This window comes from Ambystoma mexicanum, chromosome 7p (assembly GCF_040938575.1).
Source record: "Ambystoma mexicanum isolate Mex_15411 chromosome 7p, UKY_AmexF1_1, whole genome shotgun sequence".
NCBI classification, from domain to species: domain Eukaryota; kingdom Metazoa; phylum Chordata; class Amphibia; order Caudata; family Ambystomatidae; genus Ambystoma; species Ambystoma mexicanum.
Window position 1 is genome coordinate 92866485 of NC_090939.1, and position 19096 is coordinate 92885580.

Below are 19096 nucleotides of genomic sequence, written 5' to 3' on the forward strand. Positions count from 1 at the left end.
GGGTGAGAGGGTTCTAGTCTTGCCCTCTTCGGGGCAAAGGGTGTGCTTAGGTTGTCATTTCTGAAACAACTGGGACCACTTAGAGATGGTACAGTGTTATGACCCGGTCTGGGTCATAGTGATATAATCAGGATACAGTTGCAGGTATGCTTAATGGTTGCTTTATTCAGGTACTTCAGTTACAGGTACAAATCAGGTCTCATCAAGTCCATAAGGAGATAGGAGGAAATCATGAGAGAAACCCACTGGCTCCCACCACCCAGGCTTCCTTAGATCAACTGCCTGGGTTAGAACCCATTCATACACAAACACTCCAAGCTAGCTCATGCATTCCACAAATGACATCACCACATACATACAGCATTCAGAAGGTGAACCATAGAAAGGAAGGCTAATCCTAACACCTCCTTCCCTTACAATCCCAAACAAACCAGTCTCACGCCTCAAGCACACCGTGACCTAAAGCCGTCATCACACCTAACCATCAGAAGGGCCTCAAACACCAATACCCTGCCAGTCCCTCTAAAAGACCGAGAAATTAACAGCTGGACAAACGGGCGTAACTAACAATCCGGTAACGGCACCACACCAACTAAACAACAAAAACTTCTGTCCTTCAAGAAATCGCGCATCACCTTCCACCCGTCACCACCACCAACGGGTCACCAGCCTGCCACGCCGGAGCACAGACCTGCCCCTCTGGGCTACTAACCAACACTCCATACACAACCTGGGGAAAACAAGACACCTCCTGTCCACCACTGCCACTGGTAGACCTCAGGGCTGCCACACCTGAGCACAAACGGCCACCTATATGGGCTGGCACGAAGTCCGCTACACACCTACAAGGAACATGTCTAACCTACTACACCAGACCGTAGACTCATGGCAACTAAAGAGACAGGCGCCTCCAATCAACCAAAACACACTCACTTGACTCATCCTCAACCACTCAACATCCATAGCAACACGGGGAACAGAGGCAACCAGTGGAGAACAAGTCAACCATACCACCATACTTCCTCGAGGAGTTGGCCAGACACCTCGAGCCCTCATGGCTACTAAGAGCAACCAGGTAACCCCACTACCAAGATGTTCTGTTGCCATGCTCCCAGAACCACCCAGAACAAAATCCAGAATGACCCCAGAAGCAACACTTCAAGTAAAAACAATAATAATCAATCACTCACCATCATGGCTCAGCACAAAACACTATCCTGACTCCTCTGAGCCACACAAATCACTACCCTGACTCCTCTTGAGCCACGTAATTTACCATCATGACTCCGCAAAGCCACACAAATTACTATCATGACTCCGCAGAGCCTCACCAATTACTATCAAGACTCCGCAGAGCCACATGACTAGACTACCACTAGTCACACAATTCACCATCACAACTCCGCAGCCGCTTGACCAGACTACCACTAGTCACACAAATCGCTATCAAGACTCCGCAGAGCTGCTTGACCAGACTACACTAGTCACAGAAATCACTATCAAGACTCCTGTGAGCCACATGACTAGACTACCACTAGTCACACAAATCACTATCAAGACTCCTCTGAGCCACTTGACTAGACTACCACTAGTCACACAAATCACTATCAAGACTCCTGTGAGCCACATGACTAGACTACCACTAGTCACACAAATCACTATCAAGACTCCTCTGAGCCACTTGACTAGACTACCACTAGTCACACAAATCACTATCAAGACTCCTGTGAGCCACTTGACTAGACTACCACTAGTCACCTACACAATGACTCCGCAGAGTCACTAGAATAACCACAACCAGTCAGAGCGCACACACACTTCACACTGGTTACATGCACGCCATGCATCTTCAAACAGTTTCGCAGCATAACCACTCCACACTTGACAAAAAAAAACATGTTGGTTATTAGCAGGTGAAAATTGTGGAGTGCGGGCAGGGCCCTACCCACACTCATATCAAAAGAACATGTTCCTACAATTCACTTAGCAAAAGCAAATACATCAATTTGACATTACTCTGAAGTAATGTCTGTAGAGTCAAGATCTATAAGTCCATGTTGTCCAATACATGACACAACGCTACAAGCTGCAAATCCTCAACATCATTAAACACTACATATTAGGCAGCATACAAATCAATTCCTTTTAACACACCCCACAAAATGTTACCCAGTCATCAGCACAAATACGCAAACTTGCATCTAACCTAACCTTTATGAATTCCTTGTCATATGATTAAAGAATGTAACTAAATACACTCTGCACATTTCAGCACGTTATTAAGAGTGTAAACCTCCACACTCATTGTGAATTTTAAAAGTCCAAAGCTGACCCTCCTGCAATGCCTCAAAATTGGTTAAACACTAACATGTTAATCCCTAAACCACAATTGCACCTCCAATCACCCACGCATCCGCAACAACCTTCCGTTCAAGGTAATGCTTCAAATGACATTACTAAGGTACAGGAGAGAACACTTAATTTAGTCATTTACGCCCCACGATGCAGTGCAATTTTCAAAACCTTGGTATTTTCATTTTCATCGGTTTGACAAAACAATGGGAGCTGCATAGCGTCCATAATGAGTATAAAAAATCAGCTTCAAAAATCTTTTACCATATAGATGGAGCAACTAGAGATCAAAAACAGCTTAATCCACTGAGGAGCAGCTGTTAACTATTGTAGCCGCTCCACACAGGTACGCTACTAGCGGTCTGCTTCTCACTTATCCTCATAAGTTTTGGCTGCCTCCCGAGAATTGCCCCGTGACTGCTCTACAGTCTACAAACTTAACGAAGATCGCTTCCTGGTCACGTTATGACGTTTTTTAAGGTGCCTTACTCCAAAGTCACTCTTCATTCTCACTAGTCTCCTCATTGCACCTCGTATAATCAGCGCCAGCAACACCAACCGCAACGAACTTCCCAGCGCGAATGTAAGTAGAATGATCATTCCATCTGATTGCCATATCCTACTGATGCTCACATGACGTCACCAGTCAGCCTCTGTCCTCCAGACCTCACGGAGCTCCGCAGCTCCAAACGGCCCCCTCGGTTGTCGCGGCCGGCGGAAACAGCAACTTCCAGCATTCACAACTTCACTCAGCGATCACTCTTCTAGACGCAGCACCCTTTCTATCTTCTGCCCTGGGGTCCCACTTCGCTCTCCAGTTTAAGGGCAACATTACTCATGTGAACTGCTGCCTAATGGAGGCACAGTGCTTGGCAGGATACTCTCTTCACAATCTACCGGGACAGCCTGCTTTACTGCCTTGGATGTCACTCTTGCTGAAACCTGGATGCTTACCAGTACAGCCTGCTTTACTCCGCCCTAGGTGGCTGTCCTTGCGCCTACCAAGGCACTGTCACTTTCTCAGCCCTGGGTGGTGGGACTCTTCTTGGACCATGGGGGGCAGTGGGTTCCCTCTCCTTGTACAGTCTCTCACTTGAGCTTCCCTCCTGCTCTGCACCCCCCACAGCAGTATCTCCTTACTCTTTATCCTGGACCACACACACAGGTACCTGTTGCCTTGTTGCCTTAAGGGTCCATCCATATCCAGTCCCCTCCAAGACCAGACCTCGTCGCCAATTGTTATGACCCGGTCTGGGTCATAGTGATATAATCAGGATACAGTTGCAGGTATGCTTAATGGTTGCTTTATTCAGGTACTTCAGTTACAGGTACAAATCAGGTCTCATCAAGTCCATAAGGAGATAGGAGGAAATCATGAGAGAAACCCACTGGCTCCCACCACCCAGGCTTCCTTAGATCAACTGCCTGGGTTAGAACCCATTCATACACAAACACTCCAAGCTAGCTCATGCATTCCACAAATGACATCACCACATACATACATCATTCAGAAGGTGAACCATAGAAAGGAAGGATAATCCTAACACCTCCTTCCCTTACAAACCATACAGGGGAAGGCTAATCCTAACATACAGCTTCTAGAGTTGTGCATCAACTGGAACCTAAACACAAATATATTTCGTACGCAGCGAGGTAATGCAGGAACTCACCTAACCTTACCTTGCATAGCCCACAGGCCCATTTAAGAGGGGACAATTCGCTAAAGTTCAGTGTGAGTGGCATTACTGGAAAAGACATCAAAACCTTTGACCCTCAAATCACAAGAAGTGATGCCACGTGAGCTTTGACCCTCAAAAAACATCACAAGTAGTGACTTAATTTGCATCAAAAATGGAAGAGCAGTAAGCAAAAGATTAAGACAATAACGAACAACTACTAAAGCAGACAAAAGGTGGATTTAGATGTCAATGAAATATATAATAGTGCACGGGTCAGCGCACTATAGTTGAGTATCAAGTTCCATAGGAAACCCGAAAATTGAATTGCTAATAACTTTTGAGTTGCATGACGGATTTGGCTGATATTTTCAAAACAAAATGTTTGCATACACCATGATTGCCAAACCCCTCCCCCCCCATCCCCTTCCCCTCTCCGGACTGGACATTTTGGGAAAGATTTGTTAAACAAAAATTAAAGTGAAAAAACACTGTTTTCGGCCTACTCCCATTCATGTCCTCATAGGGAAAAAGTCCAGCACACAGCAAAAACCTCTGGACGGAATTGGAACAGGTACTAAACGACTTGGGCACAAAGTGGTGACCCGATTTCCAGGAAGTGCACCCTTCTCCCAAAATTATAGCTATATCTCTCATGGTGCTTTGCAGGAGAGATTTGCAGAAAGGAAAAAGCCGCTTTTTTTTTTGTTTGGAGGAGGAAAAAGAAGGAAATGGCATCTGGCTAGAGATGGGGAAGCGTAAAGAGTACACCATGTGAAATTGGGGTGTTGGGAAGGGGTTAGGGACCAAGTTCAGAGCTTGAACTTTTTCGCATAACTGGAGTTATTCAGCAGGATAACCGGGGTTATAATAGAAAAAGCTATCTGGACTGAAAGTGCGCCACATGAAACGAGTGTTTGGGGGAATGGTAGGAAAAAGGACTTGAGGGGAGTGGGGAGAGCATGGCAAGAGGAGGTGGGGCACTTGGTGAGTTCATGGGAGGGCAGGGAAGAGTTTTCGATTTTGCATGCTTTTGATGGATAACCGCGATTATTTGTAGTCATTTATGGATAACCAGGGTTATTTGTAGTACATTGCTAATATAACTGCGGAAATGGGAAAACACTTTTTTTATTTATTAAAAAGACTTAATTAGATCAATACAAAAAAGGTGCAATTTTACAGCTAGAGTGAGGTGGGGGTAATGGGTGTGACTGAAGGATATGACTACTGGGTCACTTCAAGGAACTGAATGGTGAAATATGGAAAGTGGACACAGCCATGGCCAAAGGCCACGGCTAGTGGGCCCCAACGAAACCTATTGGGGCAACATATCAAGGGGTGGAATATGCAATGGGGACATGGCCTAAGGCCATCGCCGAAGGCTATGTCTAGTGTGCCCAAAAGAAACCTAGTGGTGTGGCCACGGCCAAAGGCCAAGGCTAGTGGGCCCATTTAGGAAACCTATTGCAGCAATAGCTAGAGTGGCCACGACTGAAGGCTGTGGGCAGTGGCCATGACTAAATCACATGCTAGTGGGGCCGGGAGAAAGCAATTGGGGCAACAGTGTTTTAAAATAAGTGGGCATGGTCGAAGGCCATGCTCACTGACCAAAGGCCCTGGCTAGTGTGCACAGAATACATGAATAGTGGCCACAGCCGAAGGGCGTGGCCAACTAGTGGATCCAAAAGAAACATATGCGGGAACATGTGCAGTTGACACGGCCTAAGGACATGGCCAGTGGCCCAGTAGTGTTTTAAAATATGCAGTGGGCATGGCCAGGGCAAAAGGCCCTGGCGAGTTGGCTCGCGAATCATTTGTAGTGGCCACTGCCAAAAAAAACATGTTGGGGGAACATGTACAGTGGACACGCTGAAGGCCATGGCTACTGACCAGTAGCTTTTTAAAATATACAGTGGGAGCCAAAGGCAGTGCTGACTGGGCAGGGCCATGGGCAAAGGCGATGGTTAGTGGCCTGGAAGTATTTTGAAATAAACAGTGGGCACGGCCGAAGGCCATACTCACTAGCCTGGACTGAAGGCCCCGGCTGGTGTGCCCGAAAGACATGTATAGTGGCAACGGTCGAAAGCCATAGCTACCTATTTGGTCCAAAAGAAAAGGCCCAGTAGTGTTTTAAAATATGCAGCTGGCACGGCCGAAGGCTGTGCTCACTGGCCAGGGCCATGGCTAGTGGGGCACAAAGACATGTATAGTGGCCACAGCCTTATGAGTGGGTTCAAAAGAAACATACTGGGAGAACATGCACAGTGGACATGGCCGAAGGCCGTGGCCCTTAAAAAGACAGAAGTATAACAAAACCCTTGCAATTCACTGAAAAAAACCTTAGTTAAGTTGCGCAGATTTAATGCAACAAAAACTTTGAAATTCAGCAGATGTGGGAAGGCATGACCAGAGCATTCCCGTTGCAAAGCCCATGAGCACATACATATAATAAGAGAAGGGAATCACAATGACGTTCAAAATGGCATTATGCGGAACATCAACGGTAAGTGCGCTGAGTGTCCAGATTTTGTCATTAGATGCCAAGAGGAGCCTCAAATGGTATTTTACGTCAGGTAAGGCTGCAGGTGCAACTGTATGAAAGGTACAGCCTTGCAGGTGACGTTCAACAATCATATGCCATGTGTGGTCTTAAATGCCCCAGTACCATGACCTAGCCAGACAGAATGAAGGTTCTGGCGAGCAAAGGTTTACCCTAGGAAGGCAAGACAATGGGCGAAGGAATGAGAACAGATCAGGGAGTGCACAGTAGGTTTTGAGAGGGGAAGGTGAGGTAGACTAGGGCCCATTGATCCTGTTTGGAGAGATCCCTCTCTAGCCTATCTCTCCCTGCCAACCATGATCAGTGACCTGTGCAATCAAGAGGACTGATAACAGTGTTAGTCCAAAAGGTAGATGCACCGGAAGCCTGCACCTAGAAACCAATGGAAGAAGGAGGTTTGGGAGACCCATGAATCTGCAACGCCAAAAGAAGGGAGGTCTAACAACCTCCCAAGAACTTGCCAAGACTGGAACCTTAACTCCAGTGGCCAAGGGTTCTGGCCACCTGCCAGGGCTAAAGAGGCTTTCCTACGAGGAGATCATCCTGAGCATTATTGTTGTTTTTATTACTTTTCATTTGTGTAGGAAGTGCCCTGCTACCCTTGGTTTGCTCACATTGTATATAACCCCCTAATAAGCCCAGAAGAACAAAAACACATGGTTCTTGGCACCTTTATTAGTCCCTGCTGCCGTACGGGACAGACACCCTTTCCTTGAATAGGTCTTCCCCTTCAGACTGCTTCTCCTCTAGGAAGAACTCAAATAACTATCCTTTTCAAAAAGGTCCTCTCTCACAGAGTGCATAATTGCCACTCTATAGAAGGCCCAGACTCATAAGGAATCGGAGTAGATCACCATTCGCACCCTGGCACTCAGCTTCCATTACTTCCTGTCCAGAAGTACAAGGATAGGGATCCCAGAGTCTCAGACCTGTGCCTCACTACTGTAGCCATGATGGAATATTGATGTAGGTGGTTTCTAAAACATACCAGCGCTGATCCAGGGATTTGCATCTTTTATGCCTAGCCAGCTGGCCACAGTGCGTGTCGGGATGAGGAGTCTGAATACCTGCTGGCTCAATGTTCAGTCCTTAGACATAACTGGCAAAAGCAGACACAACAGGCCCTGTACAGCTTTTCCATTAGAGAGCGAGCCCTGGATGTACATGTGCAAATAGCCTGCTACCATCAACATCAGTCCCTGGAAGACGATGCTGTAAAATGGTGGGAAAGTGGCAGTTGGAACATAATTTAGTGTCTACACCTCTCATGAAAGATTTTCTTCTTGGACTGCCTCCTGCGAGTGCACCGGGGCCTGTGGACAACCTGTGGCTCCCTCAACTAGTGCCATATAACTAGAACACCTGCACCATGTGGAATATATTGTTCACATTGCTCCCACAATGGACAGAGCTCTAATGTGTCTTGCAGCTCTCTCCGTGTCGCTGTTTCTCTGAGGAAGGACTCTTTGGCATTGACGAGGACCCAGAACAAGAACGCCTTGACACCGACAAGCAAATGGCTCTAAACCAGCGAGAATCTCTCGACTAAAACCAAGGAATGGATCTTCTCAATGGGGTCTAATGATGACAGTCTGACGATAGTGCGCCATGCCCGACTGGTGACAAAGGCAGTTCTAGTAATAAAGGGGTGACTCCAATGAGATTAGTAATCCTAGTGCCTCTTCGCCAGCAACAGTGGTATCAATGACAGCTCTCCCTAGAGAGGGCTATTGGAGCACCGGATACCTTACAGCCAGTGGCACTCGTGGAGCTGAACTCCTCACCACACTGTTCTTTTTCACCTTTGGGCGTTTGAAGCCAGGCCATGACCCTCCTAAAACGGCAGTAGTTTGGCCTGGATGACAGCTCTTCACATAATTCCCAGGATTCCTCCTCATTGGGATGCAGGTAGAAGTGACAGAATGTGTGAGGGTCCCCTTGTTCTTTCTCAGCATTTAGAGCACTGTGTTCCCGGTCTGACCAGAAAAGCTAGGAGTTACAGCCGCTGCCAAACACCGCCCACACCCCAACAGATCCCTGACAGACGGCAGCCAATCATCTACAAAACCTCTTTTAAATTAACTCTCCTACGCAGCCAAATAGAGCTTGGAAGAAGCTCATTTATAAGTGTTCCTTCACCAACAGGCAGAACAGAAACCTGAAAGTGTACCTGTGGGCCTTCAGCACTCGGTGTGTCAAAAAGACCTTGCTGTGTACATGCTCCTAGTTGTCACCTGTTTAGATAAGGTATGTTTCAAGAATAGAGAAAGAGGGGTCATTTTTCCTGTTAGTTATGTTCAAAAAGTTCCAGAGGTTCCGATCCTAAGACATGGGAATATTCAAAAGTATGTGAATATATTAAAACAACTAGTACTGGCTATTCATAGATACTGCCATCTCAAAGCCACCTCCCATAATAAGAATATAAAACCTACTGTGAATCCAGAAACCACATCCTGAATTTTACTGAGAACACAACAAAGGGACTACATCCTTCCCAAGTGAATTACAGCTCTAAGAGGCTACGGGATGGGGCCAATATATATGAGGTGGGTGCATCTGCTATATAGTGCGCCACTGGCTCGAGTCAAGACGGGCGCAATCATCTCTGAGCGTTGGCAACTTGGTAGGGGCACCAGACAAGGATGCCCGTGGTCCCCGATGCGGTTTATCCTGGCGTTAGAACGTTGGCGATATACCTGAGGCAATAATACGGGGAAGTGGGGATCCCTATGAAGGGGGGGCTACATTTGATCTCTATGTATGCTGATGACCTGTTATACCTGAAATACCCTGAAGAAAATCAAGCATACATATTGGAAGTGATGGATAGGTATGTATCGTTTTCCGGAAAATAACTGTGAATCTCAAGAATACAAGTATGTTTCACCTGAGCAGATACAAAAGAATATTACAAGAAGGGCTACCGTCACTCCAAATACAGTGGGCGACTGAGACCTTTAGATACCTGGGGATCGATATATATCACACACTGGAGGTTGAACATAAACACAATACGGAGAGGTTGATGGTCAATATTGAACGTAGCATGACATTTTGGGCCAAGCTTCCCCTGAACATGATTGGGGAGGGGCATTACTAAAAATGGTGGTATTGCCTAGGTTGCTGCACTTCTTCGGCAACATACCTCACATGATACCCAAGTGATTCTTTGTCAAGCTCCACAGCCTGTGCAGGGGATTTATATGGCACAATTCTAGAAATAGGATAGCACTATGGAAATTACAAAACACATGATAGGGGTGGCATCAGGTTGCCAAATTTCGAGACTTATTTCTTGGCCAGTCAACTGCAATATTTCGCATGGTGGCTCTCAAATGACCCGACACCGGAGTCTAGACTACTAAAGGCAGAATGCGCCCCGTTCTTTCTGAAAGAATGGATTTGGTTGCCAAAAGCACAACAGAGGGATGCACAAGGATGTTGGGTTTGGTCGGGAAGATATGGCAGAGAGCATGCCAAGCTATAGAGAACCCAGCCTTGTGCTCCCCATAGGTACCGCTAGTGACATTGAAGGGGGTGGATGAACAACTGCGGAAGATAATCCGCAGACACTGGGAACCAAATGGTATTGCAACGGTAGGGGATATGTGGCAAGAGGGGATGCTGATGGAATTCAACACGTTTGTGCAAAACACTAGGCTGCAGCGGGGATAACACATCACTTACACCAGGTTGGGCTGGATGGTACAAAATACGTGGGCGGACATAGTGTTGGAGGGTAAGCCTGACACGGTCATTGAAACAATCTATGATGTGTCAGATGGGGGCCATGAGATCTCCCGAATTTACGAGCTGCTCATGTCTCGGGTTGGTAAAGAGCTGTTCCAGTAAAGACGGGTCTGGGAGGAGAAAGCTGGGGAGCCTATGAGTGACGGGGTATGGGTGAGAGCCCAAAGATCATAAAAAAAGTGTCTAGAAATGTGAGATTGCAGCAAATCCAGTTCTATATTACACATAGGGCGTAAATGACCCCATAGAGGATTGCACGATTCAAGGATGCAGGGATACAGACATGTCGTAAATGTGGAGAAGTAAATGCGGGAATGTTAGACATGTTCTGGGGATGCCACGAAGTAGGAAGGTTTTGGCGGGAGGTGGCGCGTTGCCTGTTGGAGAGAGATATTAAACTGGAAGTAGAATCTTTGTGGGCATGCATGATAGGATAGTTACCCAGGCCGCGCAAGTTGAAACATGTATGCAAGCTCAGGGACCTGGCCTACATACTTGCCAAGCATAGGATTGCCATGGGCTTGAAAGCTAGTAACAGGCCGAAGACAGAAGTGTGGTGGCATGACCTTCAAAAATGGGTGGATGTTGAGACTGTGGTGTGGAGTGAAGCAGCCAGCAGGGGGGGGGTGATGACCCAGGAGAGATACTGATGGCCTGGAGACATTTAGTGGCAACATTGTTTGAGCCGGCTCAGTCTGGCGCAAGAGAAAACAACCCTTTGACAGGCGAAGCACAAAATATACCCTCAGAGTAGATGATGGGACTGATGATGTGGTGTAAGCTCGGGGGGGGTGGGGGGTAGAGGGATTTGGGGTAAGAAGGAAGTCATGTTATTGTTGCACTATGACGATTGTTTATTGTTTGGTTATTTGGTTGTTTATAGTGTTAAAATAATTAAAACTATTTAAAAAAAAAGAAAACAAGTGAATTACAGGGTTCCTTTTAAAGAATTGTGTTTAATACATATTGTTTGGGTTTTAATCAAAGTTCTTAATTGTTTTCACTGATGGGACTTTACCGCACACATAACCTTGATGGATAAATGCTGCCAATTTCAGGCAAAATGGCATGTTTACTCCAGGCTCTGCAGAAGGTGTGGGAACTGGCAGTTCGGCCTGGACTGACCCTTTGAGGTGGGACCAAGCATCATTTGCATATGGTCTTTCCCCTTTCTGTAATGGCTTGGCAGGTGAAGAACGATGGTCTGGAGGGTTGCCCAGATCAATTGCCAGAGGTTTACGATTAATTCTAAAACTTACAACCAACACCTCTTTGCTTTACTCCAGGCTCTTAGACATTCCCTTCCAGATGGCCCTTTACTTAATTTCTTTTCTTTTCTAGTAAAGGTACACAACAGAAGACTGCCTGACCTCCTTTCAGGTTACTGATCACTCACATATGTTTTTCTCATAAGTAAGCTCTCTCTTCATGAAATACCTTTAATGTGCTCATTCTTAATTAGTTTCACATGTTCTTCCTTCGCTCGTTGGAGCTTGCACCAACGGTCATCCAGGCGCTTTACGTCCATTTCACGTTGTGAATCCTCACGCTTCTGTAAAAGTTGCTTCAAGATCTCCAACCTTGCCTCCTGCAATCTTCCAGAAGATCATGTGTGAGAAGAGGAAAGAAGAGTTAAATAAAATGAGCTGAAAGCATGGATTTACTTGAAAGTCAGCCTCTTTTGCGAGCTACCAACTGACACACACACACACACATTACAAAAATTAGCTACTTGCCTCGCATGTCAATATTCAACCAACAACTGTTATATCCCCAGACATTGGCATTTCATCAACTGAAAGTGGAATCCTGATGTGTTAATGCTTAAGGGCAGGTGTTGGGGGAGAGGTGGTCTTTCCAGCCCCTCTCACCACTCCCGAATAGACAAATCTCACTTGTGCTGAAAGGGGGGAAAATACGCCCCCCCTCCCGCCAACTATAATCTGTATTAATCACCTACTAATTACCAACAAGGAAAGCATGTAACCAAGCTCTATTGGAGCGCAGAGACTCAATTTTCGGTGACCCACCAAATGCCATCTTTTACTAGGCCTGAAAATGATATGCACCGACAGCCCGGCGCCCACACCTTTGCCTCCTGCCAGCTTTGCACAAATCCTGTTCTCATGGAAGCCCAGCCATTCATTGTTGCAACCTTTAGTTTTTATTTGGTTTTATTTTATTCTTTTTTTTTCCAACTTTATTTAATAATTATACAGAAAATAATACAACTGAGTAACAACAGAATGGGAACAAGCAAGAGATTACTCCATATACATCAGTGCAACAAAATGCAAATTACTACTAAATTAACAGCTATTCAAAAGGAAATCCAAAAACATCCCCACCCACCTATCTCATGGCAAGACGTAACAACACAAAACACAAAAAAACAACAGGACAAAACATACCCCTACCAGCCCCCAAACCTCAATATCCACAAAATAAACCAAAGCCTACACCTCATCCAAATAAATCACTGAATGACCCCCATCTCTCCTCGTACTCAGTTTCCCAATGTTGTCGAACTGCCTGAGTCTTCTCATACCAAGAGAGCGTCCGCATATCCGACATCCAGTTCTCGCAATGTGGCTTCATCCTGGATTTCCACACCTTCATTATTTGTTTCATGGCCATCAACAACGCTCTATCAATCCATTCCGAACAATCCCACATCTCCACACTTCGACTATCAGTTGAAAGGAAAATCACTGACAGAAAAGTACGAGGCAGTGTCATACTAGTTACCATATCAATGCAATCCAAAACCTCTCTCCAAAAGTCCAGCGCTCATCTGTTCTGGGACCGCAACCTTTAGTGCGGTCCCAGAACAGATGAGCTCACTGCAACATGTGAGACCAGAACAGGGCCTGCCCGAGTGCCCATTAATCTCCACTAACCTGCCCGTGCCCCTTCTGTCCCCCACCCTGCCAAGTGCTGTCCGCCAGGCCCGTGCCCCTCTGCTCTTTGATAAAGATACACATCTGACCTCTCATAGTGACCAAACGAAGACACCCACAAGAGCCCTGACCCCAGACACTCATATTCTTTCTAATGCTAACACTTGTCTATTCGTTTCATGAGGCATTAGGTAGATCAAAACCTCCAAGATGGGTACCCGGGTCGGGGACGCTAGGTTTATGGGTAGCGGGGTGCAGAGGGTAGAATGCATATTGTCAATGAACTCTGAGAAACACCCACATTCCTACCAGACTTTTATGATTGTCATTTGTCTCATGCTATCAGATCCTGTCATTTTAGATTAGCTAGTCAGCGAGAGTATCATTTTTGCTAACACAACCTTCACCCCACGGAGAGGAGCCCAGCTGACCCACGTGCTGCGGGAGTAACACCCAAGCAACAGCCGGGGTCATCGCCTAAACATCTAATCTGTAAGTGATTTCAATCCGGCACTTCACCCAAGTCAATGCCTAGCGTGTAATGCACAACTGAAATCCTTATTTATTTGTGTCTAAAAGTTCTTTTATTCTGAACGATGTACCACTCGTATCACGCCCCTCTCTTGGAATCCCCTCCACCAGTCACACTGAACCAGGAATCAGGCTGGTTTGCAAAGTTAAAATAGTTATTTATGTAGTTACAAATTAATCACACTATGTTCAATGGGTATACAATAATCACCAATGGGGTGATGTAACCCTAAGCAATCTCTCTAATGCAAAAGGAGCAATAGTGAGCAAAACAATTCAGCACAGAAATAATACTTTTGTGTGTTTTCAGAACAGATAGCAGTGTGGTTACCATTTCCCCCTGCACACCCCTCAACCACCCAATAGGCAATGTAAAGAGATAGCAGGAGAAGAAGTTATGGACGTTTTAGTGGAAGTTGTTTTTCTGAGATAGGGGCAAGAGTGGGAAGCAGGATGGCACTTTAAAATGACAAAAAGGATGTCTTATACTAGATGATGACTATGAATAAATGAAAACCACACAAGAACACAGCCACTTGATCAGGGCAACTGCTTGCAGTGGAGCTCGCCTACTTCAGATGAGAAAAGATCAGCACAGAGATAGTTTTAACAATACTAACACAGGAGGGAAGATGGAAGGGATAGGATAGAGAATTCAGGCAATTCAAAAATATTTCTAACAATCCAGGTTCTGAAGACAAGATAGGATGGATTTAAGATATGGATTAGACTAAGCCAGGTACATAGGCGTGTGACACAGTTCTATTCTATAGATACTCACTAGATATGTTTTGAACAGAACCATCAGGATTCTGGTCAGGGATTCTGGTCAGGACAGACTGCTGGGCATACCGGACTGGGTCTGTTTACAGCACAGCACAGGACTGGATCGGGTCTGCAATGGCTCTGGTCACAGCTCGGCACAGGACTGGATTGGATCTCTTGGTTCTGATGCTAATTCTTTTAGCAGGCAAGCAGTATAGCACAGCCTGGCTGTTTATTTCCCCTTAGGTTTCTGGGGTTCTGGTTCTGGAATTTTAAGGCCTAGCTGAGAATGGTTCAGCTTTAGAATGGGCCTTTCTGCTTTGCTAAGGTTCTGGAGTCTGGAGCAAGTAAGATGGATGGTTCTGCTGCAGGGTGCTCCGCCAGCAATCGGTTAGTGGGTGAATCTGTGTGTCTTTTGAGTGCTGAGCTGTCTCTATGTATGCTTATGATAAAGGGGTGTGTTTGCTCGTTTATCCTAAGCGCGCCCCTTTGCCAGGGATTGGTCAGAGTCTCCTCTCTTCCTTGATAGGAGGAGAAAAACAGGGTGTCATCTTTATGATGTGGGTTTATGAGGCCTAGAGTCCACCCCTAGCCTCTTGAACACAAAATCTACTTTTGGTACAATACATATTTCCATGTGTACAACCTCTATAACAATCATATATACAGATCAAATATTTTGTGTAGCAGATACCCCTCCAAACCCTGCCGCTGTAAGATCTGTAAAAAGCAGGCACAAGAATTTTGCTCTTTTTATCCGGAACACAATGTCCAATTTAGGAGCAAATTTCTACAAATGTGCGCATTGAACATGGGCATAAGTGTATGAAGTTTCATGCTTTCATCAAAAATACATTTAGTGTAATATCACCTTTTCCGCTGTTTCTTCCTAGAACATGTCAGAGTTCCGGCGCCTTTTAAAATGTGCAGCCAATATTTACATTAACAATGCTGTTATTTTTGTGATTTAGACAATTTTACACAACAAGTTATCAGTCTTTTTAAAATGTGTCTTTGGTCCTTATTAAGCAACACATTGTTGTTTGTCTCTGCCACCTTCTATCTCCTTGCAGTTCAGCAGCAGTCTCCTCCCAGTTCCTCCTGGGCCCAGGCCATTTTACGACCCTTCACACTTGGCAGTTCCTGTAGCTGGAGGATGTCCATTGTCTCCTTCCCCCGGCAGACCAAATTCTCCTCCCACCCTATAATCATCACTTAGGTGTGATTTCCTGGTGGAGGGAAGCAGAAGGGAGAGGCCCTGCCTCTGTGGGGGAAGTGGTTATACTGGTTTGGTTGCTTTTGGTCAGGCTTAAATTCAAAAGTTATTCTGTTGCAATTTTCCTTTGCTTAAAACAACTTGTAATTTAAAACAAGCAGCTAGAACACTTATTCCAGATTCTAAAACATTGGATTAAACAGTTACAACATAGACTACTCTCAGCAACAGGCCACCTAGTTTTCAACCATTTGATTTCAGCTTGTACAAGTTTAAGGTTTATCGTGCAGGCTTCTGACAGCTGTCATCCAGGCAGCCAAGGGTACTGCGCCCAGATTTTGACAGATTCCACAGGCAGGCAACTTTTGCTGTGGATGTTTCTTTGACAAATTCAGATTTTCAGGATATTGTAAATTCACAATAATTTCTTGAACTAAGTGAATTGTAGCACCCAGCATGAATATTGGATGTTTGAGGGTGTTTTGTACCGGCACTCTGCAGTTTCAGCAACCAAGAAAAAAGGATTTAAAAGCAAGATTTTGGATTTCTTTCAGCAAAGCACTGCTTTTCCCCTCTGTGCTCCATTTTTACTTGTTGTGAAGCCCAGTGACATGTTTCAGGAGTGAGATCTCTGTTCCACCGCTGACAACCTGCATGGTAGATTTGGCAGCCATCTCTTTGTGTTGCAAAGTGTGATTTCCATTGGTTTTGGCGCGCACAAGGGTTTTGCAGCCATTTTGATATTTCTGGCACCAACAGAACACAGGGATGAAGCATGGCAGAGCAAAAGTGGGTCAAGACATCCCAGAATAACGTCCTAATGACTCAACCCAATTGTATTGTAGAATTGTGTACTTGTAACGTGGCATCATCAATGATGATTTTCTATCTTATAATGTGCTGCCCTTGTAATGTTTGGCAGATCTCTCTCTGGGCAGCAGAGTTCTCTGCGTGCACAATTTATCTTATATACAACTTTGTTCTACTTGCAGTCTATCTCCTGGTCTCATTCCCTACTGGTTTGTGTCCATTATTCTCAGTTTTGGATATTATGTCGGGGAATGGGTACCTTCATTTGGTGACCGTCCGACGTGATATTCCTTGACGCCCCCCGTACTGCGGCGAGATCCAGGGCTTCCCCGGAAGGGCGGTCCCCCACCTACGGCTGACCAGATTCAAACAAAAAGCGTACACAGTGAAGAAGGTTTTGTGGGTCCCAGCTTTGCGAATACCCAACGGCTCGCAGGAGCCGGCAGGGCCATAACGGGGAGGCCCCACACTTGTGGATAGACCGTGAATGGAAGGCTCTCAGAAAACCACAGGCACGTGAGTATTGATTGCAAGGGGAAGTAAAGGAGAGGAAAGGTATGGAGCAGATTAATTAAGGGAAACACTGAAGGGTTGGGTTGAGAGTGATTGAAGGGAGCGATTGTAGAAAACAAAGCACTTTCTTTTTTCCATGGCCATTAGGTTTTTACAAAAGAGTATGGTGAGAAAATAAGAGTAGATACGGGAACCTAGCTCCAAAAGGGGGTGTAAGGCGGCGCCACGAAGCACTGTCCCGACCAGTGCTGGAAATAAGGGAGGAAAAGGAATAAAGTAGGAGCCTCGTATATTTAGTAGGCTCGGTAATATGTAGCCTTTTATTTGCTTTACTATTCTATAACTCTTGTGGAGGTAGGGCAAGGAGGGCCAGGGGTGATGCGAGTGTTGGGTGCGGGAGAGGGAAATCCAAGGTTGAGTAAAAAAGGGATTAGGGGCATATGTGTTTATTTTAGAGTGTTTCATGTTCTTTGTTTGATGTTGTCGATATAATTGTTGGTTTGTCCTGTGAAAAATGTTCAATGATTTGTGTTGTATGTATCTGACATGACAATGCATACGCAATGTTTTAAAGTAAACAATTGAAAAAATGTGACTGATACTTTAGAAATTGAAGTATCATCATAGAGAAGAAATACAACAGAGGGAAAAGGTCCTTTGACAAATATGGTTCTAGACACGCCACTTTCACACATTTGTGGAGGATTTTCGAGGAAACACCCCCTACAAATAAACAGGAAATGATATAGAGCCCACAGCCATGCTAAACGGCCAAGGAGGAGATAAGAGAAAAGAAAAGGGTGAACCAAAGAAAATATACCCATTGCTTACAAGACCCGGAGAAGGTTACTCATTTTGTACCTTGGGCACTGATGGACAAGAACAATCTCCTCAAAGCACTTCCACCGCTTTCAGGGGATGCAGGGAAAATGGATATATGCATTGGAAAAGAATACAGCGGGAGTGCCATTAGCAATTGGGGACACAAAAAGTCTTAATATCTGCAGTGGGAGACCAAGCAGCCGCAGTGTGGGTGAAAGCGGGGTTTCCAGGGGTGACCATGGGAAATGACATGCATGACGGGGCATTCTTCAACAATGTGCGGGCCTGAGTATGGAATGCACTGCAGAGAACTTTCCCTGACACCCCACTTTTACAGTCGGTAATGCAATGTACCATGGGGGACGAGGAAGATGCTACGCAGTTCATTCTTCGGGTGAAGGAGCTGTGGCGGGCGGAGACGGGCACAGCTTGGGACCAGTCCACCTCCCTATTCTATTTTATCATTAAGCGAGGCCTCCCAAAGTAGGTTCAGAAGGACCTTGATAAAATTGCTGGGATAGAAGCCAAGGGGTGGCCAGAAATACAAAGCATTAGTGTACATCACTGCAGGAGGATCAAAGAAAGGGAAAAAGAAATGGCTCAGGGGAGATTAGCGGATGAAGCAAAGCTTGCACAGAGTAAATTAGTGAAGGTCACGGCAGTAACTGCTGCGCGGCACTTGGAACGGCAGGGAGAAGAAGGGTAGGGGCCACTAGTGCTGCAGGCTAGGATGGCAGCTACATGGGCAGACAATGGCCAGGAGCAATGGGGTGGGGAGGAACGGTACATGGGACCTCAAGAGGAAGAGGTGGGTATTGAGGGCAGCGAGGGGGTGGATATGCATGTCGAGGGCGAGGACCAAGGAGGGGTGGACCTGGACCATTTTGGTCATATGGGAGGTGGGGACACTTTGCAAGGCAAGGTCATATCTGACCTATGGCCAATTACCAGAATGCCCAGAGGTACAGTAGTGAACAGCAGTATGGGCACCCACACCCAGGAAACCAGTACGGACAACCCATGGGCCCCCATGAACCAGATGGGCAGCCCGACAATAGGCCCATACCGGGGTATACTGCACCCAGACACCCCCCGCATTGCTAACAGACACGCCCAACTCAGCAAAATTGCATCTCACACACACACACACATGCAAACCCATTCGCCACTACAGCTAATGGCGCACCAGCACCTT

The 19096-nt window shown here is 45.9% G+C and overlaps 1 protein-coding gene across 1 annotated transcript in view; it reads right to left on the reverse strand.

Annotated features, from left to right (window-relative positions):
* The window catches only part of CFAP91 (cilia and flagella associated protein 91), a 677881-nt gene that overhangs the window by 344776 nt on the left and 314009 nt on the right, over positions 1-19096 (reverse strand). Inside the window, exon 8 of the mRNA XM_069635853.1 lies at positions 11782-11939. Within this exon, the coding sequence (XP_069491954.1) occupies positions 11782-11939 (158 nt within the window). The remainder of the gene's footprint in view (positions 1-11781; positions 11940-19096) is intronic.